The 21636-nt window shown below is 36.5% G+C and overlaps 1 protein-coding gene across 4 annotated transcripts in view; it reads left to right on the top strand.

Annotated features, from left to right (window-relative positions):
• The window catches only part of NBAS (NBAS subunit of NRZ tethering complex), a 196028-nt gene that overhangs the window by 24503 nt on the left and 149889 nt on the right, over window positions 1-21636 (top strand). For all 4 annotated transcript variants that reach the window (XR_012653307.1, XM_075049114.1, XM_075049116.1 and 1 more), the window contains exons 13-21: window positions 3861-3924; window positions 5365-5558; window positions 6667-6924; window positions 7700-7825; window positions 8969-9120; window positions 9964-10098; window positions 10368-10446; window positions 11192-11296; window positions 11610-11746. Coding sequence is in view for 3 of the 4 variants with exons in the window: in XM_075049114.1 (XP_074905215.1) it covers window positions 3861-3924; window positions 5365-5558; window positions 6667-6924; window positions 7700-7825; window positions 8969-9120; window positions 9964-10098; window positions 10368-10446; window positions 11192-11296; window positions 11610-11746 (1250 nt within the window). In the remaining variant the exon portion in view is untranslated. The remainder of the gene's footprint in view (window positions 1-3860; window positions 3925-5364; window positions 5559-6666; window positions 6925-7699; window positions 7826-8968; window positions 9121-9963; window positions 10099-10367; window positions 10447-11191; window positions 11297-11609; window positions 11747-21636) is intronic.

Raw genomic sequence — 21636 nt, forward strand, 5'->3', positions numbered from 1 at the left:
GAGTCATGTTGAGCTTCTCATCAACCAACACCCCAAGTCCTTCTCCTCAGGGCTGCTCTCAATCCACTCATTGCCCAGCCTGTATTTGTGCTTGGGATTGCCCCGACCCAGGTGCAGGACCTTGCACTTGGCCCTGTTGAACTTAATGTGGAGTTCAACACGGGTAACTTTGCATGGTTGAAACCAAATTCTGCTGGATATCTAATGTGTTCATCTATTTCTCCCTCAAAACTTAACTTACTTTCTGCTAGGTAATGCTCCAGAATAGTTTGTTCATCAGATTGGTATTAATAAGTCACGTGCTTTCTACAGGAATTGTTTGCAAAACTAAATAGGGGAACTTAAGTTAGGAATCGCCCAGACACTGGCAAACTTTTATGTGACCAGTGTGAATTTAAACACTGGGAGTTGAAAACTACTTAGTTTTCTAAGAAAACTAATCCACTTTCTGGGTAAAGATAACACTTTATTTTAATGAGGAAAATGTATCTGCATTTTAAGAAGTGACAAATCTGAAATGATACGCAGTAGTATGTGAGGGATTCTGGTTTCACTTGCATTAATTTCTTGACTAATGGATGTGTAAATGCTTATCACTTGAAGTACTGTCTCTTATGTTCTAAACCTACATGACATGAAGCGACATCAAGTCCAAACAGGGTAACCAGTCAAACAGGGTCTTTGATCACTAGACATACATGGCACAAATTACCACCAATATTTCCTACACAGTATTCATCTTGGATGGTTTTATTGTACATAAGTGTGTTTCTAGAAAATTACTGTAGAATGGAACATTTGCTACTTAGTAGTAAACAGTTGTATTTTAGTGCATATGCTGATTAATAAATCCATGTTATCTTATCATTAAATATTTGCAGTTTCTCATTCTTCTCTAATTTCCTTTTGCAGGGTAAATCTTTGCACAGTGTATCGACTCCTTTAGAGATTCCAGTACAAAAATATTTCCTCCATTTTTTGTAGACTGTTTTAAATTCTTCAAGTTTTATGCATTCGTATGAAACACAGACAGCTTTTCCCCACACTATATTGAATTTCTCTGCAGTCTATGCATTGCACAGTAGGTACTGTAAGGTCCACAACAAAACACTTGCTTGACATTACATATAGGCACAGGCTTCTATAACAAGGAAGAGGACAAAATGAAGATGTCTGCCTTTGGATATCATGATGACTATAAGGTTAAATGAACATTTTCAAGAAAAATGACAAAAAAAAGATAGGCCAAAACCTTTGACTATAGGGAAGACTTATGTCAGTGAATACTTGTAGACATAATGGTATGTTGCCATCTGAACACCACTGGTGTGCTGTTACCTTTTTGCTCTGACTGCAACAATAAGACTACTGACTTGGAAACATGGCTGTGGTGTTGTGTAGCTTAAGTTTTGGTTCTTATAGGTAAGCAGTCAGATCTGGTTAGGCAGTATTGACTGTGAAACTATTCTGGCTCTGGCTGGGATGGAGTTTGTTTTCTTCACAGCAGCCTGTATGGTGCTAGGTTTTGGATCTGTGACCAAAAGAGTGTTGTTAATGCACCAGTGGTTTAGCTGTTGTTCAGTAGTGCTTACGCAGCTTCAAGGCTTTCTCTGTTTCTCACTGTTGTCCCCCAATGAGTCGTTTGGGGGTGTTCAACAACCTAGGAGGGGACACAGCCTGGACTGACAGAAGGGATATTCCAGATCATATAAGGTCATGATCAGCAATAAAAACAGAGCAGGGGGAGGTTTTCAGTAGTTAGCCATGGCTCAGAGACTGGGAGGGCATCAGTGTACTTGTGGGAGATGATGAATGACTGCCTTTGCATCACTTGTTTTTATTTATTTATTTTTTTTTTCTGGCTTGCCTTAGCTTATTAAACTGTCTTTGTCTTGACCCGTGACTGTTCTTGCTTTTACTCTCCCTCCACTGTCCCACTGGAGAGGGGAGTGAGCAGGTGGCTGCATGGTGCTTAGCTGCTGGCTGGCGTTAACCTACCCCACCCAAGAAATGTAGTTCCAAGCTTACTTAGGGAAGTACTTTTAAAAAACAAACAAACAAAATTTCTGCTCCAGTGTTGGCAAAAGCATAGTGTGTGTGTATGTATGCATATCTATCTATCTATCTATATCTATTTTTAAGGTACACCTCAGATTTTTGTGAGAATACAGATTTTACTCAAGGATCCTTACAGTGAATTGTTGTATTTTTTCCTTTGTTTTTAACTATAATGAATATGTATTCCGAAGCAGTTTTCAGGACTTTATCATTTGGTGAGGGTGATGTAAAGGAGTGTCCTGGTTTTGGCTGGGGTAGAGTTAATTTTCTTTCTACGAGCTGGTATAGTGTTATGTCTCAGGTTTAGTATGAGAAGAATGTTGATAACACACTGATGTTTTCAATTGTTGCTAAGTAGTGTTTAGTGTAAAGTCAAGGATTTTTCAGCTTCTCATGCCCAGCCAGCAAGAAGGCTGGAGGGGCACAAGAAGTTGGGAGGGGACACAGCCAGGGCACCTGACCCAAACTGGCCAAAGGGGTATTCCATACAGTGTGATGTCATTCCCAGTATATAAACGGGGGGAGTGGGGCTGGGAGGGGTTGCTGCTTGGGAACACTGGGCATTGGTGGGCGAGTGGTGAGCGATGGCATTGTGCATTGCATGCTTTGTATAGTCCAATCCTTTTATTATTATTATTGTAATTTTTAATTGTTATTATTATCACTATTAGTTTCTTACTTTCTATTCTATTAAACTGTTATCTGAACCCATGAGTTTTACTTTTTTTTCTTTTTATTTTTTTTCTTTCTTTCTTTCCTGATTCTCTTCCCCATCTCACTGGATGGGGGGAAAGTGAGTGAGCAGCTGTGTGGTGCTTAGTTGCTGGCTGGGGTTGAACCATGACAAGGAGTATTTGGTTTTTGGCTGTTTTCAGAATGATTTTTACAGCTGAATCTAGTGTCCAAATATAATGGATATTTTCATAATGTGTGTGATTCCTACTTAATTGTTACCCAAACATATTTGTTAAATTAAGTGGCCTCATGTTTACTTTCAATTAGTACACCGTTCTCTTTCTACTAAAAAATTAAGTCTGAAAATCACTTTCTGCTTGACCCAAACCTGCTTCGTTTGTCTAAGCTGTATAATCTACCTGTACTTCTGCTGCATTGCGGTTAGGGGCAGGATTATTGTCATCTATATTTGTCTAGTTCCTATGTATTCTGATATTACTTAAATAAAGTTTAAAAAACCCCAATGCAGCAACAGCTTACTAATTCTAAACATTGTATTGCATCATTAAATACTGCTGTTTCTCTTGCTGCACTAGTCTTGGAAGGGACTTTATAATTATGAAAATAACCAGAGTAAATACTTAACAGAACTGTACTAGGCTAGTACTCAGGAACACTACACAGAGCAAACAGGAGGACTATTTTGGAGATTTTTCTTTTATATGCTTGCGGTCCTCTGTATAGACATAAAAAGCAAACACTTGGTGGGCTTCTGATTGCTGGAGAGCCTTTATTTCAGAAATCTTTAGGGTATGATTACTGTTTAATGCTGACTAGGCCAGGTCTGATGGTACTCTTCTAATAGGGTGTTTTAGGAATCCAGAAGTCTATTTTGCTATGTTTGGGGTTTGGTTTTTTTTTTTTAATAATTTAACTGTCTGGAGGAAAGTACAATGTCACTATGGCAGCTGTATGTTTTACGTTCAGGAAAAATTTGAATTTATGGAGAGCATTTTCATTGAAAAGTGTGTGGATCAGCAATAGAATAAAAAACCCAGATCATCTGTGTTACAAAGATTTACTTACATATACTTACTCTTTTTGTCTCACACTTTTTTTGTTTTTAGCCTGGTTATGATGAGATCAACCCAGACTGGAGACTATCTAGTGAAAAAAGAAAGAAAATAAAAGGTGTGTGGTACAGTTAAATCATTATTTTATACTATTGTGCAGTTAAAAATATTTATGTGAATATACAAAGATCTGAAATGGCTTAATTAAATCTCAATTAGAACAGTTGCCAAAATTATACGTATGATTTGAATTTGCGGCATGGCATGGCTAAATAAGTGTCATAATAGTTTTTCTTTAAAATTCTCTTAGGAATACTTTTGTAGCCATAACCATAAATAAAATGTTATTTCAGTGCAGGACTTAATTTATTATTAATCATATGATTATGACTGTAGAATGCTGAACATCCAGCAGACGTCTCAGCTTGTATCAGAAGCCACTACATCATAATATTGTAGGTGACACATTATTAGTTGACAGTTTAAAACCTAAACTTACCTCTACCTTTTGTTTCTATGAATGTCTAATTAATTAGTCTTGAAAGCTAATGTAATTTAAAGATATTAGTTTAAAATTCTAAACCAAAAGGGCTTTGTTTCCTCCAACTGGATTTGCCTCATGTCAGTCTCATTATTGTTTTCCCAAAATCCAGGCTATCATGTGCAGCCATTTATCACCTGGTTATTGCATGGCTCTTCCAAGAGTGCAGAGATCAATAGCTATTCCATGATCCATTCACTACTGCTTGTATACATCTATATTACTAAAAGATCCTTGTTCTTGTACTGTTTTTCTTGGTGATCCTGTCTTTGGGTTAACTCATTTGACCTTCATGGGTAGGCTGCTGACTAAGCACCCAAGTGGTAGAAAAGTGGTAAGCTGATCTGTTTCTCAGTGCTGTTTGGGGAAAGATCATTTTCATCGGAGAGGTGGGAAATGACACTGTAGTGAACAAGTGAGCTAAGTCTCTGCTGAACATTTTGTCCCAACATCCAGTTACCATAATCAAAGCAGTCTTAGAAATGTCGCAGCTTCCATCCTCAGTTATGGTGACTTTTGTTTGTTTGTGTTGTTGGTTAATCTTCTTAACAACCTCATCTTGTAGGCTGTTTCAGGAGCCTTGTTCATAGTTGTCACTTGTCCTCAAAAGCAGTGTAACCTTGATTTTCATCAGTATTTTGTTTGTTGCCAGGGAGACTTGGTCAAGGATGGCCTGGGAAGTATTGAAGCAGATCTTTATCAAATATCTAAAATTTGTCATATTTTGTGCAAGTAAATCAGTTTACTGTGAATTCTTTTTCCAAATAATATTAAAAAATAATTACAATCACAATTAAGTGATTTTTTTTTTCCTCCTCAACAGCTTTATTTAATGCAGAACTGATTTAGTAAAATGTAATTGATCTAAACTACAAACTTAGTGAACCAAGGATGTATATACAATAATAAAAGTTTGTTAAATTAGGCCATCAGATGAAATCTTTTAGTAATTGAAGCTACTTCTGTTCTTACCTGGTGTTTGTTTTTCATTGTCTGGTGCATTCTTATTTATTTTAGATAAAGAATCCTATTACCCATTGATAGATGTAAATTGGTGGGCAGATAATTCTGTCATCTTGGCTCGTTGCTCTGGTGCATTGACTGTGTCATCAGTCAAGACGTTAAGAAACTTGCTGGGAAAGTCATGTGAATGGTTTGAGAGTTCTCCTCAGGTCACTTCGGCTCATGATGGAGGATTTCTAAGTCTGGAGGTGAGGAAGGTGCACAAGCAGATACCTTTCTGGAAAGCTTTGCTTTTGTGTGTGTAATCCTAAGGGTGGTGTGTGTGGTGTGGTTAAAAAATAAATATATTATTATCATTACTAATAGAAAAAGTGATTCTGTTTCCTTATCTCTAGGTAGGTATTGCAGGGAAAATCTGAACTTGCTGCAACTTAACTGTCTTAATAAAAACTTGTCAAAACTTGTGGAGAGTAGTAGCAGAACTCCGAGAAGGCTCAGTCTGAGAGGAAATCTTGCTGCAGGAAATAGTTCATGTTGACAGTTTTCACTGCTTTGTATGTTAGTGCATTTGAAGAATACTGCAAGCATCCCTCTCCCATTTTGAAACAGTGCCTCTTACAGAGGGAGTGTATTTAAAAGAAACGAGGAACACATTTAAATTAAGACAAAGCCATGTAAGCGATCTATTTTTTGTTCATCATTAGTAGGATTCCAGGAGGGAGCATAACATAATGAAGTTTACCAGGAATTTTCTCTGAAACTGAGAAAATTACTCTTTCCTAAGGCTTATACTGAAATAGGTTTTAAACATCTTAAACAACAGCTTAAAATAATATTTATCAGAATATCTCAATACGTACCAAAACTTGCATGTATGTTTTTGGCAAGTTTTATTATTCTGGAAATAAGATACAGCCAGTGACTGGCATATTAACAGCCTAAGGATGTAGTCTGAGATTCCATTTGCATTGAACAGAAAACCTTGCTTTGCAAACTGTAAGAGTTGAAAACATTGCTGTATGCTGCAGTAAGCTGTATAGCAGTGTACAAAGATGTCTCCATAGTTCTGTCCTGCCTGGGGTGGTGTAGCACGTCTAGTGTAATAGCAGGTTACTATTAAGAAGCCTTCACTCTTGCTTCAGTATTTAAGGGATGAAGCCTCAGATTTAGGAGACAGATGTAGTCAGGGTTTGTGGGGCACGTTAAGCAAGCTGAGAAATAAAAGGTTTAAAGGAGAAGGGGAAGAAGGATGTTGATTCTGAAATTTGAAGTACTGGAAGTGGAGATGTACTCAATTCTTATCAAACTAGTTGAGGTGTACTAGGTGGACACTTCATATTTGTATTTTCTGTGCAGTGTGAGATAAAACTTGTTCCAAAAAGATCACGCTTGGAGAGCAGGCCTGGTGATGAAGATGAGGGAGAAGATGACTCTGACTCGGATGATGAAAATTCTGCTAAGGACAGATACTTTAGCTACCTAAAGCAAGGCCTGTACTTTGTGACAGAAATGGAACGATTTGCTCCTCCACGGAAACGTCCACGTACTATTACAAAGAATTTCCGCCTTGTCAGTTTGAGATCCACGACTCCAGAGGAACTGTACCAGAGAAAAGTAAGTATAGAAGGAAAGGTCATATCTCTCTTAATCAGCTTTATTTAGAAAGAACTTTTTATTTTTCTGTTAATTCTTGCTATGTTAACAGAAGGATTTAGACACGTATTTCTAAGGGTCTCTTAGCTGAGAGTGTACTGTGTTACCTAATCAAAGGGATCACTGTTTAAAACTAGCATTATTATAAACTCAAATGAGATGGTGTCTGAAGGTTGCTGAGGAGACACTGCACATCATTAGCTTGGCCAGACTTGGAAGTGTACTCGTGAGTGTTTACAAATAATGAAGGACCTGGCAAATATGTTGAATGAAATTAGTTTGGCTTGTTATTGGCCAGGGAATGGTGTGATGTGAATGTAGTTTACTTGAATGTTTTTTCAGGCATAAATACAAATTAGGCCTGTGACTCACTCTTACTGAACACATATTTCTTCATTTTTAAGACTACTTTATGCAGTACTTTGTCTAGCCATTTCAGTTGTTCTGATGGTAAACCAGCCTATAGCTGTTAGAGTTTCCACGGAGTGCTTATGTCATACCGGTTACCTAAATAACTTCTTTCGTTTTCTTGAGGAAAAATCTCTCATTTTCTAGAGGTGACCATAAGATCTGAGTCTTACTCATCTGTATCTTGAGCCATTCTCTTTCCTACCTGCTTAAACATACCCACAGTAATTATGCCTCTACCTGTTTCAACACACAAAATTAATAATTAATAAATGATCATTTCATATGGAAATCAGATGACTTTCATTTTCATGTGTTTGCTTTTTAGATTGATAATGAAGAATATGGGGAAGCTTTGTCTTTGGCTCAAGCATATGGCCTTGATTCTGATCTTGTATATCAAAGACAGTGGAGGAAGTCGGCTGTTAATGTTGCTTCAATTCAAGACTACTTGGTGGGTTTGTTTTTTTGTGACTTTTAGGCTTATCAGAATGGCTGCGTTAGCTTTGCAGAAATTGAGTTCTTAATTGTGTTCTAATTTATGCAACATAAATTGGTGGCAATTTGGAGAGCTGTCCTGCAAATTCCATTTCATGTCATGTGGAAGAGAGTGATCTTGTTAATTTAACTGAAGGCCTGATCTAGAGACCTTGGAAGTTAATGTAAATATTTCAAGTATCTTGTAATTTCTGTTAATAGCAGCTTGCTTTCTCTGATGTAATATCTCTCCACATGCAGCAGTACATTGTTGCCTGGCAAATTAATAATAATTGGAAATACAAAGTATTTAACTAGTGTCCAAGTATTTTAGAAAATTAAATGGGAAGGTGAGGTTGGTATTGGTAGCTATATAGCAAAGTTTGAATAACAAAAGTTACAGTGAACTCTGCTACCTGTAAGTGGAGCTTTTCAGTAGAATCCAACGTGGTTTTTTTGGCTTGGAAGACTTCAAACTCAGCAGACAAGCATTGTCAAAGCTGCACAACCTAATGGTGCTATAGGGTAAAGTCGTCCAAGAGGTCAAGAGAAATATAATCTAATTTGGGGTTTTTTTTCCAAGTCAGATATTAATTGAATGTCAAAATAAGATTTTTACAAGTAGCCATTCTTCATGTGCTATGTAATCTCAACTGAAGATCAGCAGATAATGCCAATAATATTTTGTGACCCTTGTGTGTCTCTTCTGTCACAGAATCCTATTGGTATGTGAAGAGATTGATACTGAAAATGACTCTAGTGCTATTGTGGAATACACTTGGTTTATAAAAACTGCATTTTAGCCCCAAACCAACACATTTTATGTAGTGTAAGGAGGATTGTTATTAGTTAGGGGATACAAATAATAACTTCTGTTCCAGTTATTGTGAAAGTTCTGCTAAATTATTTGGCATTTCTGTGTCGTTTTCTGCCACATATACTCTGAGGGATTTATGGTTTTTTTGCATTCTCACCTCTTTTGTTGGTTCACATTGTCAATCATCAGATTAACTTGACGTTTTCTAAAGTGGAAGAGACACACTGGAAGATTTTAACATCTCTGGTTTTATTGCTTTGGATTGAAGTATATAACGTTGTGTATGCTCTTGTTCTTGGACAGAGTAAAATTAAGAAGCGTGCATGGGTTCTTCATGAATGCTTGGAAAGAGTTCCAGAGAATGTGGATGCTGCTAAGAAGCTACTTCAGTATGGCTTGAAAGGCACAGACTTGGAGGCTCTTGTGGCCATAGGAAAAGGAGAAGATGGTGGCAGGTGTGAGAAGAGTATTTTTTTGTTTGTTTTCTTTTCAAAGAATGGTGTATGAAGTCTTTTCTAATAATTTGGTAAAATTTTATCAACCACTAATGACAATGTTAAGATGCTTTTGCAGGACATAAAGAAAGGTAATTCTTTGAATCGAAGTATTCTAAAGATGTCCACAAGGTACCTATTCTCACTTTGCCTTTGTAAAAGGTAAAATCACTGTTTATTTTGTACTGCATTTTCCTTCTTCTCTGGATGCCCTTTATTTTCTTCAGCATAATTTCTGATGTCACTTTTTTCCTATGAGAATCTGTTTCTGTTCCACTTCTGGAATCTGCAGCTACCCCTATAAATGCATTTTGTTGTATGTCTTAATTGTTGTAATAATCCTCTGTTGTTCAAGTGGGGAGGGGAACAACGAAAAACACAGTGGGTCAGTCAGGAAATACATGCAGAGACAGTTCTCACTATTCAGTTCCTGGTGGTAGAAATAGAAGAAGCCGTTCTTTCTTTGTGCAGTCATATATTACCATTGTACGCTGCGGAGCTGTTGCCAATCCCAGTGCTACTTGTGGTATTTAGAAACTTTTATCAACCATCGTAGCTGTGTGGTTTGTGCTTTGTTTTTTTTGGTTTGTTTTAGGGAGGGAGTGGAAATGAGATGATGCCTCTTGTTGGCTTGTGATGAGTGTCTGCTGCTTTACGACAGCAAAACTCAGTATTATCTTTTATTTTTTAAAAGCTTAGATTTTTAGTCAAGACATAAATGGAAAGCTCTGTTAGTATGTTTATTCAAAACCTAGTTTGTTATATCTTTTTCTTTTAATCAACATTATTGGTTTTGTCTTCCAGATTTATCTTACCAGGGGAGGTGGACATTGAAATTCCCTATGAAGACCTTTTATCACCAGAGGAAGAAATGGATACTAGAAGAGAAAAAGAGGCCAAGAAGCATCAAGAACTGCTCTTATCAGTAAACTTCTCAAAGTAAATGACATGTTAGGCCATGTTTTATTCAGAGTTATAGGTTTATTATAACTACACAGTTGCAAGAATGTAATTACTCTCATATATTTTATTCCTAATAGGAAAGTGGTTTAAATTTTAATTGGCATTATATTGTGTTAAAGTTCTTGTTTTACTTAATTTCTTGATATATTCCAGTGCACAGTCACTAAAATGTGTAACCATTGTCTTCATATGCACATGATGTACAAGATCAACTGCAAGCATGAAAATTCCTGTTTTGAACACAGGCTGACACTGGAACAAAAAGAACTCTGCCGTAGCAGGCTGAAGCTGTTAACTTACCTTGATCGCCTTGAAACCTATGAGGTGAGCAAACTTGTTAACTGGCTACAGTTCTTTTGAATTCTCATTCCATAGGTGTTCCTGTGACTCTTTCGTCACATTGTCATATCTTTTTTGTTATATATGGTAGTATTAATGTTTATAGTCTTCTTGAAATCCTACAGTCTTTCACTTGAGAAAAAGTAAGCTGTTTTCTGTTCAAGCTATCCTGTTTCTCCTGTTTTACTGTTGTTGCAAATGGCTGGCTTCTAGTGTTGAGAGGTATAGTTGGGCAGAAGCCTGCTTTGAACATGCTGTGTCTGCAGGGAATTAAGTTATGCAACAACATGGGATGAGGAGTATGGTGCAGGATTACTACAATTTCCCTCTGTCAGTCTAATTAGCAAGTTCTATTCAGATTCTATAACACATCTTTTTCTTCCATGAGCTTGCCAAAGTGAAAGTTTTTGGAATGTCAAACTGTATTTTGCTTAGTTTTTTAATTTTAATTTTGCAGTTGGCGCAAGTTACATAATAACTTTTACCACATCTCTTTAACTAATGATGTCTAAACACTAATTAAGGCAGAGAATTGTCTTAGTTTATCAATGAAAAATGCATCTGTTTTTCTCATAGTGAAACAAATAAAAGCCAGCATGCTTTTCCACATGTATCTCATAATTATTCATCCTAAGATAAAGAAATGTATAGACTTTTTGATGCTTTTCTAAATCTTGCCTAAAAATATCCCTTATAAGGTTTGGTGGGTTTTTTTGTTTGTTTGTTTTAGGAAATCCTTGGAGGGCCTCATGCAGCTGAACAGAACTACGATGGTGAATTCTTCAAGAAGTTCAGAAATCAGAATATTGTACTTTCAGCAAGAACTTATGCTCGGGTATTAATATTTATTTTGCTAGAATATAATTTTGTTTTGGTATTGCTGTTTGCACTTAAGTGCATTGCCCCCCCCCCCCCCCCCCCCCCCCCCCTTCAAACTTGGCTGAACCTCAGTGGGAATTTAAGAGGTGGGGGGTGTATTTATTTGATTGTGAATAAATAAATGCAGTGACCCTGAGCTAATTTTCTTTATTGCTAAAGAAAATTTTCAAATGAAATGTTTGTTGTATGACCTAAGCTTACATTTCTTGCTCATTTTCAGTCTAAATCAGTCTTAAGCTAGTTCTGCAACATAATGTTTTGCTCTTTAGGAAAGCAATGTCAGAGCCCTGGAAATTTTGTTCACTTTCCATGGATCAGCTTTACTTCCACACAGACAAGCAATTCTCTCCAATTTTCCAGAGACTACTTCACCACATGAATATGCTTTCTTGTTGCCTGAAGCTTGGTAAGGATGCGTCAATGGATATTAACTTTAAAAAAAAAAAAAAGAAGATTTTTAGGTTAATACTTAAATTAGTTTCCATATATGGCAATCTGCTGTTGATTATTACTTGTAATCAATAGAGCAGCTTTGTTTTTTATGTACTTGACCAGTATTCATATTCTGCTCTACTATGTGCCATTCATGGAAACCTTTTGGTCTCTTTTGGTTATTATCAGGAAAGTAGGGACTTTAAATGTTCTTGTCCCCATTACACATAAGAGGAAGCATGGCCTTTTCTGACCTGAAACTGCCCAGATTTTCACAGGTGTAAGTACAAGTCTAACTGGTTTGTAGTAACAGCCAGTGTTGGGAAATTAATAATACAAGTGTTTAGCTCCCTGGAAGCAATTACATTTTTCTGTATTTGTTTTGAAACATAATTTAACACTTAAGCAGTCAGTAACTTCAAAATCATCAATCTTCTTGATACTGATTCTTATGCAGCTTGCTAAGGTAGAATTATGAAAAGCTTTAAATCCAGACTTTGCTGTTCTTTCATTTCAGCATAAAATGTTAGTTTACTGTCAATTTCATATAAATTTTCATAAGAGAGTCTTCCTTGAACATCATAATAATGTTCTGTGTATTAATTAAAAGAATTTTTTGCTTCTACAGTGTTTCTTTCAAACATTTCAAATTATGAAATTAGTTTTGAAGTGTATTGTTCGGTGCCCATAAAGAATTGGGCAGATTCATTATTTCATATTTTACAATAGACTTTGAAGACTTACTTCAGAGGGGTATTTTTTGGAGTAGCTAATAGATTTTTTTTTTTTTTTTTTTGGTAGTCTTCCAGCATTGTAGTTAAGTTTTTTACTTCAGAGTTTTAATAGTCCCATTTGGATAAGTCTCCATGTAGAAGAGGGTTTTTTAATTCATCAAGTTGTTCCGCTGACACTTTTCCTAGCTTATAATACTTATCACTTCAGTCCTTTCTGAGCAGAAGTTATGATTTCATGATATCTAATACTTACCTGTGCCCTTTTTCTTGTGTTGGTAGTATTAGGAACACAGTTAGTTAGCTATGGTGTGAAAACACTTGTCTTATGCTTTTTTTTAAGGTAACAGTTAGGACCATGAAGAGAAATGATTGCAGTGTTTATAAAATTGGTAAAATATATTCCAATTTTCTCTTTCGTTTCGGTAAGATTTATAATGTGGGAGGGAGGGAAGGAGGGTTGTCTTAAATGTGGTTATGATACTTCTTTGGTGTTCATAAACATGTTCCTCTTCTTTCTGAAGGGTTGTTTGTTCTTGGTTTTGGCTTTTTATTTTGTTATTGTGGTTGGCTGGTTTGTTCAAGAAACTGACTTATGTGCCAAGAGGCAAAATGACAGTTAGAATAAAACATTTCACCAGTGATCTAGTAGTAAAGATGTGAAGTTATGGGTTAAGAACTTAGTTTTGTCTGCTGTTGAAAAATGGAATTATGTGGTTTGAATCTTTATTCCCATGGCAGACAGAACTTTCCAGTGCTAGGATCAGGTATGTGCAGGTTCAACTCCCCCCGCCCCCTGCCTCAGGTTGCAGAACAGATAATACTGTATGTCTTTAAAATGTTTGTCTTTGGACAACTACAAAATGGGCATAAGAGCAAATCCTATATACACAAATCCCATATACTTATAAAAATACACCGTATATTTGATCTAACTTTTTCTGAAGCTGTTTCCCTGTTACAAAACTGATTAGTCACATAGTAAGCTGTCACATTGCTAAGTACAGTCCCTAAAACTCTATTTTATTAATGTAATAGAATTAAATGTGTGTTGATGAAAAAGTCTACTAATGAGAATAGTATACTTATGAAATTGTACAACTTAAGTCTAAGTAACATGTTCTTACTAATTTAAAAAGTTGTTTTTAGAAATGGGATGAGTCTGCCCCCAGTCCAAATCGTTTCAGCTTCTGGCAGTTGTTGTTTCATGTGAATCAGAGAGAACTGAAGTTCTTGGTCATTTAAGTGAGTTTATTGGGCCTTTTAGTTCTAGCATTTATTTTTTAAATGGGTTATTAGTATGAATAGAGTTACTGGAATTCTGTAGATATGTAGTTGTTGTTATGAAATACAGTTTAAATGTGTGCTATCTAGTTTACTTCTCTATAGAACACAGTATGTAGACATAATTTGCCTTAAATTAACTGATTGAACAAGGTTATGATGCAACTTATTAAACTATTTTGTTCCCACGTAATATTAAAAAGTTTCAAGTACTGACTAATTAATGAACTTCTGAACAGAGGGAAAACATTGTAAAAAAAATATAAACCCCAATGTTCTAACTGGTAGAAAAAATGTCTGCAGCATTACAACTTAGTGTCTCTTCAGTTTATGCAGCTTGTAGTTACAGTGGTCTTGGAATAAGGGGTGAGAATGATTCAATCTGTCCTCTTGAACTTTGACTCTAGACAATCTTGTAAAGGATTCTGAGTCAGGAAACGACTTAGTCTGGTTTTCCTTTTTAAATTTCACACTGTTGCAGTTATGAAATAGGGTGTATGCTGGATATTGGAAGGATTTTCTACTTCCAGCTGCAAAAAAGACAGATTTCTCTTGTGATTTCTTTTAGCTCATTGTTTTCCTGAAAATTCAAGGCCATAATTCTCTGTACCAAGAGATTTCAGTAGGGTAATTGGTTGCTGTGGTGCATGTGATGAGACCACTAACATGGACCAACTGCATGATGGTGCCAGTGTTAAGAGTGCACCCTGCCCCGATGGCCTTGCTTAAGGAATGCCTTGTTGATTCCTTCACTGCTTGGTCTCCTGCAGCTCAGACCTCTTGCTGAGCAGTGTGCAGCTCTGGAGGCAGAAAAAATTTTGGTGGAGGAAGAAACTTCCAGGTCTTCTTCATACATGGACCTCTGTGTGTGTAGGAAGAAGTACTGCTGGGAATTGACCATACTGTGTCTGTGTATATGGAGCACTTCAAATGATCGGAGGCTGGATTTGCAGCTGGAGCTCCCTGAGGTGACACCTATCTTCACGGAAATTCACCACATTGCTCTGTGTTCTCTTAGTTCCCCCATTGACAGGGGAGTGGCTAAGGAAAAACTTGAGATTGTATAGCAGGTGCTGCCTTGTTTGTGCAAGGAACAGGTGAGGTGGGACAAACAGGCACCTCTAGCTATTGCCAAGGCAAAAGCATTGAAACCCAATTGCTTGCTGTACACCACCACCAACATGAATGCACACAGAAGTGCTATATCTGAAGAATTTCATTGCCTATGAGAAATGTTTTTGTAAAGGTTGCATTATAACTGGCATTTCCTTTTGTCTGGAGCTTCCAGTTCAGCTGCAGATAGTAAATTCTAAGTACCTAGTGAAAGAAAGACTTGTTTTGCCAGTGTGTTCTGTAGGCATAAAGCAGTTGTTTTTCTTGTTACTGGCACATGTCATTTACATTAGGATGGCATTTAGAGGCCAGTGTCACAAAAATTTTAAGGTCTTATCAGTCAAGGAAGAGTTGGCATAACAAATTGGGAAAAAAAGGTAGAAGAATTTTTTTTTTCCTGTCTTCTGGGCAAGGTTGCTAGGAAATAACACTTTTTTTTTTCTGTATCTGCTTGTAAAAGGTCTCAAGTGGTAGATATACTTTTGTTTCTTGTTTTGGCACATGTTTAGTAGCTTAGCATCTTTAGGGGTCGCTCTCAGAACTGTTCAGGATGAGGTTTGTAATGTCTGAGCAGAGGATTTATGTATTCGTGAGACTCTCGAAGGCTGCAAGTTATATAAGCTCAACAGCTCCCGGAGTTGAGAAGGAATGTGAAATACTAAGATGCATCGGTGGCTCTACATGCCTATCGGCTTCAAACTGGTATTGTGATAGACTGACATTACTCAGTACTGTGTTTTTTGCAGAATTGTGATTGTAATGTTTTCCTACTTCTTTTCATATTATTTCTCAGCTTCTTTTCTCTGCTGTCTCTTAGTCATTGGGATTCATGCTCCTTCTCAAAGACCCATCAGATGCACAGACTTCATCTGTTAAGACAACTACAGTGAAGGTGGTAAAAGTTTAGCTATTCAAAGGAGATAGCTCTTTCTAATCTCTGTTTTTAATAGCTACAGCTAGCATTCTTAGTCTATAGTTAAGACTGTTGCCCTCAGGTTTTTAAAGGTGATCTCAGAGGAAAATAATGCTTTACCACCATTATAAAGACTCTGGTTATGTATTTTTCCTTTTCTTTTAATTTTCTTATCCTTTTTACTACATACTGCAACATTACTGCTCACATTTTAAACTCGCAGAAGTTGGGAAATCCAAATGTATTGTTCCCTCAACAGCCATAAGTCTGCTATATTGCACATTACATTACTAGTAAAAATCTTCCCTCTAAGGTAGCAACTTTTTATATGTTTCTTCTTTTTCTCCTTAACTTTCTCAAATACTGGTTTTCAATCATGGCTTAAAGTGAATTTTTGCTGGAGAGTTGTGGATGAACTCCATTTGCCTGATGAACTGAGGTAGGAGTGGAAATACCTTTTCTAAAAATGTAGTGAAGCTTTTAAAACCTGAAAATTTCCATGTGGTTGACTCTCATCTATGAATAGATAAATACTACACAATTAAACTAAGAGGTTCATAAGCAGTTAACTTTGCCTTTCCATAATGATATCTTCGTCTGAACTAGGTTTTTAGTTATTGCCTGTGGCACTGCAGTTTCAATAAAGCTCTTACGGCTTCATCTCTTCTCTTCTTAGTATGCATATATAAATAGGTTTGATGACTGAATGTCTGCAGAACTGTCTAATATATAGTTCTCATTTTTTTGTATTAGTTTTTCTTCTCTTTTGAAGCTGAAATTTTTTTGTTTGTTTTTGTTTTTTTTCTTTTCAGTGTAGTTCAGAAGTGTTCATGTTGAAAGAATTAATCCCATGGTCAGTTCTTTTTGTTTGTTTGAATTCATTTGAGTAGTGCTACAGTGAAATAAATAAGGGCGTAATTTTTTATATGTGCTTCTCCTTTGCACAAAGTGAAAGAAGAAAAACAGTTTAGAGGTAGAGGGATCAATGTAGTTAATATTATTTCAAGGATGTGTTTGGAGAAAAAAAATCTCAGCTCTTACCTTCCACTATGAAGTAGAAAAAAAAAACTTTTGAGGGTAAGATTACCTTGTCATGATGGCACTTGTGTTCCTGTCTGGATTGACTTCTGGTAGGAGTGGGGAAGGTTCTTGTGGTCCATGAGCACTTAAAGGCTGAGAGGGCTGCATGTGTTCAGCACGGAGAAGGTTTCAGGTAGGCCAGTAGCAGCCTTTGCATACCTTCCTATAGCATGTGAGCTGAACTATGCCTGTGCTGTTTATCCACAGATCATTAACAGGATCTTTTTCATATTTCTGGCTTGTTCATTCTTGACCTGTCCTGTCTTCATCTACCATGTGTGTCTTTTGCCTGCATAGTCCTGAACTGTACCTTGGCTTGCCTTCCCCAGTTTTCTCGTGAAAGTGTATTGCTGCTATTGTCTTATTTGTCACCTTTTTACAGGGTTCAGAACAAAATTTCTTCCATGAACATTCATTATGCTTTATAAATGTACAGTTCTGAAGAGGGATTTTCACTATATGGTGGCAGACAGCTTTGATCTTGCTCTGAGTTCATCTGAGTCTTTAGAATAGCCCATTTTGATTTTGTGAAAGCTATTACCTCACAATTTTAATTGTATACATGAAGAAAAAAAACATAGAGAGCTTCTAAACTGTGGTGTTGGTAGAGTTTTCTGATATTTAGATTATTCAGTCTAGGTTGTTTTAGGAGGGAAAAAAAAATGTTCCCCTCTCTCCAAATTCTGTTAAAGGTTAACCACATCATTAAAACATAGCTTGATTTGTTTATGCAAAATTAGATTTAACTTTTCTCCTCTGGTGGCAGAGTTGCTTCAAAAGACCTGTCATTGCAGTATGCACAGCAGGAATTCTGAAGGGTAGTTAACTGTGGCAGCCAAAAGCAGCTGTGATACCTTTTCCACTAGATTATGCAGATCAGTTTTCCCAAAATGTGAGGTGTTTTTGGCACTCTGCTTTAGGCAGCAGTTGTACTTCAGTCTTGATGACTTTGTCACACGTCCTACGGATATTCCTGGAAAATGAAGAGCTTTTCTCTCTGCCCAGCACTTCTGTATCACATAGGATATCGAGTAATTGGAAACCTAAAAATATGTGTAAACAGTTTCATAGTTGAATTTACTAATGCACTACTGAACTACTGTAATGGTAGAAAAGAATGTTTTCATGCAATATGAAAAATGCAGTACATCTCATAGCTGTTTAAGACTACATATTTGGGATGTACTTCTTATTATATTTTATCCTTAGTTATAGAATAATTGTGACATAATAAAACTGTTTCAGAGCCATAAGAATTGCAGAACAACAGAAACTGGCACTGATTTCCCCTTGTTGTCTGAGAAGATACAGACTTTGGACAAATGAGTTTCTGGATTAAATTAAAAAAGAACATTTTATAAAACTTCCCTTGCAGATCCTGCATATATACAACTATATCTATATTATGGAGGAATTAAAAATAGGCTATATATATCTGTATGTAGTGGGATTGTGGAAGTGCTAATTTGAATGTGAAGTCTAAAATAATTTACAGTGTACTTACAGTAAAATATGGACATCATAAATTCTGTTAAGTGTACAAGTGTCAGCAGGGGGGAAAGAATATTTGAAGGTTCAGGATTTTACATTCCTTTTATCACAAAACAAAAATTTAAGACAATTTTAAAAATACATGTAATAAAATTAGAATCAAGAACATTCTTCAAAAACCTTTTGAGTGTTTAACAAAACCATCTGATAGAAACACTACCTTATTTTTATAGTTCAGTATCTTTGATATATAGCTTTCTCACCTCTGACAGATCAATAATTGGTTTCTTACTTAAATGTGTTATGTTCAGCAGTATTCTAGTATGTAACACACAAGCTTTCAAATGCAGAATTAGTGTTTATAACATTATTTTTTTCACACAGTGAGACATGATTTAAAAATAAAAAAATAAAAGAAAAAGCAAAGATTCATCTACTCCCAAAATATTTTTAGAAAAAAACTCAAACCTACTTTTAAAACTATGTATGTCTTTCAGCAAAAAGATGCTGTTTCATAAATATGTTGGGATGAAGTGCCTTTTGCCTTGGAGTCTAGTTTCAATGTGCACAAGTTTACAAGGGAAAAGATTTTAAAAAATCTTGTTTCTAATCCTCAACTAGATGAGTCTTGGAGACAGGCCTGCTGAATGAAATGCTTGAAGGAAAAAAAAGCCCACACAGTTGCCATTGGTAATAGAAAGAATTGGACTCTGACCTTAAAACTAAATTAGACCTTCATCTTTTGAAAGCTTGTCCTTGGAGAGAAAAATAATCTGCAGGTTTGAATAAATGCAGTTGGTAGGATACAGAAACTACAATAGCATGGACCTCTTTTGTCAAAGAAAAGAATGGGAAGAATTGCCAAGCCAACATAAACAATAGAGTGAAAAGAGCAATACAGGAAAAGTCAGCTCTTTTTAAAGAAATAGAGTTCAATACCTCTGTAATCTGTCAATTTACTGGGCTCCAATCATATTTATTCTACTGTTGAAAAGAGAGAAGGATAAAGGGTGGGGGAGAAGCAGTGGCTCAGGGAAAAAATAAAAGCCCCATGCTAATATTTGTGTAGAGTTATGGTATGGCACAGCTGATGGTTTCTTTTAATTGAAAAAGAAGGCCACCTGCCTTAGTGACTACAGTGATCTGTCCCCATATCTGGAATTTCAGGTGAGTGCCCACTGCACACTAATGCAGACTTAACCTGCATGTCTCTGATCTCTGTGGGATTTCAGTTTCTAGAGCAAAACTGCAAAGTTGCGTAGCATAAGACTAATGAACTTAGTCTGATGAGACTAATGAATTTTGGATGCAGTAGCATAGAGTGTATGTTGCACATATGGCAAGCTACATGTGCATGCTAAATTCACCAGTTCTGGCCCAGTTAGACATACATATTGTGTGCAGGGCATATGCAGTGGTTCTGATGAGCCCCAGTTCAGCTGTATTGCTGCACATGTGTTGTAAACAAAAGCATGGTAGAAAAAGGGAAGCCCTACCTCTTTGCATATATGTGTTTGTGTCTGTATCTCTTTTTCTTGTCCGTCTCATCTGCATTTATGTTTTTGAGGTTGCAGACTGCAGTGATGTTTTGATGCCTGAAATCTTTCTCAACTCACTTGCTTCCGTTTTAACAGCTACTTTTCCGAAGTTTTGTTGCTCTGTGTTTCTGCATGAGTCATTGGAGTTATTGATAGTGGAAATCTGAGGGGGGGGGGGGGAAGTAGGCGCTAAAACATAACAATCACTTCAGAAAAAACCTTGTGATAAATGTTGAGATAAATACAATGTTTTAATAATTTCATTCCCTTTATAAAGGACTCTGGTACAGGGATCACCCATCTTTTGCTAGTGTTGATACTGGTTTGTTCCAGTCCCTTTATTTGAATTCAAATACAGAGAGTCCTTCTAAACTCTTCAGAATGAGGAGAGAAAGTAAGGACAGTTGGATGCAGTCATATAGGGGGCAGGAGCGGGTTACGGGGTTTTTTTTAGCATTGTTGAGAACGTGAATGAAGTTAGCAGTCAGCTCTGAGTGGTGTGGTTTTTGCTGGTTTTTTTTTGTGAACTTAGCTCAGCAAGAAACGTATCTGTTAAGACTGACTTTCCATAATTGATGATTTCTGCTAGGATGAGATGTTTTGCAATTTTTTTGGTGGTGTTTTCTTTAAGCATTTAGAGAGAGTTACTGAGTGCTGCTTGACTCTTGGTGAGAGCTTTAAAAATCTAAAATTCCTCTCGACTTATTCCTATGGTGAACCTGAATACTTTTAAAATGGCAAGTTGAGCCAGAGCAGAAAATACTTTAAAAAGTATTTTCTGTGACTTATCCGTCCACCTGGCTTCAAGTATTTAACTATAACTTTTTCTGGTGTGAGAAGGGAAAAAAGATGGAGTAGACATTTTCCAGTCAAGATTGCACTGCATGATGATTCTTTCCCGTGAACTGAAGTCTTCTCTTCTCTAGTATTTCGTGATGAGATCTGTTAATGAGCTTTTATGAAAAACTTTTGAAGTATGCTTATAGTACTTCTTGAATTGATATGTCTGGACAACTGTAGGTTTCATTTCTGCAAAATCTTGTGCTGAAACATGAGCTTGGTCTTGGTAGATTTGGCCAGAAGGCAAATGGCCAATGGCAGTTGCCAAGAGAAAAAAATAGGTACAGGCAAGCACATTGCAACATTTACCTGAAGTTTCTCAAGTGTCTGTACTATGTGTCTCAAATATTCCCAAACTAGATATTTTCTAGACATAGTAGACTTTCATGACACTTTATTCCAAGAATTCTTTCTGTTTTTGAACCCAAATACACAGTGGTTTATCTTCTGTGTCATGCAGTGAGTAGTTAACAGCTTAGCTGCATATGGTGTAAAACAATATCTGCTGTTGTTTATTTTAAATGAGGCCCTGCTAATCTCATCAGTGCTTACAGTGTTGTAGGAAGTAAAAACAGTGAAATGTCCTTTCCTATTAAAGTGAAATGAAAAAATGAACAACTTGATATCAATCTTGGCATATTAGTTGTTTCCTTTCTTCTAGGATTCTTCAGTCTGCTCTGGCTTTTGCCGGAGGGACGGTCACATGCTTCTTAACATTGGTCATTTACGTTGCTTGTTTCTGTACTTTTTAACCTTTTTCTATTGTAATCTGTTGAGTAAGGTAGGCAGAGGGAGGCAGAGTTCCACATTGCTTCCTCACTTGATGGATTTTGGAGGTAAGGTGAAAGGAGGAAGCAAAGCAACTGTCAAAGAG

Source organism: Buteo buteo, chromosome 17 (genome assembly GCF_964188355.1).
Source record: "Buteo buteo chromosome 17, bButBut1.hap1.1, whole genome shotgun sequence".
NCBI classification, from domain to species: domain Eukaryota; kingdom Metazoa; phylum Chordata; class Aves; order Accipitriformes; family Accipitridae; genus Buteo; species Buteo buteo.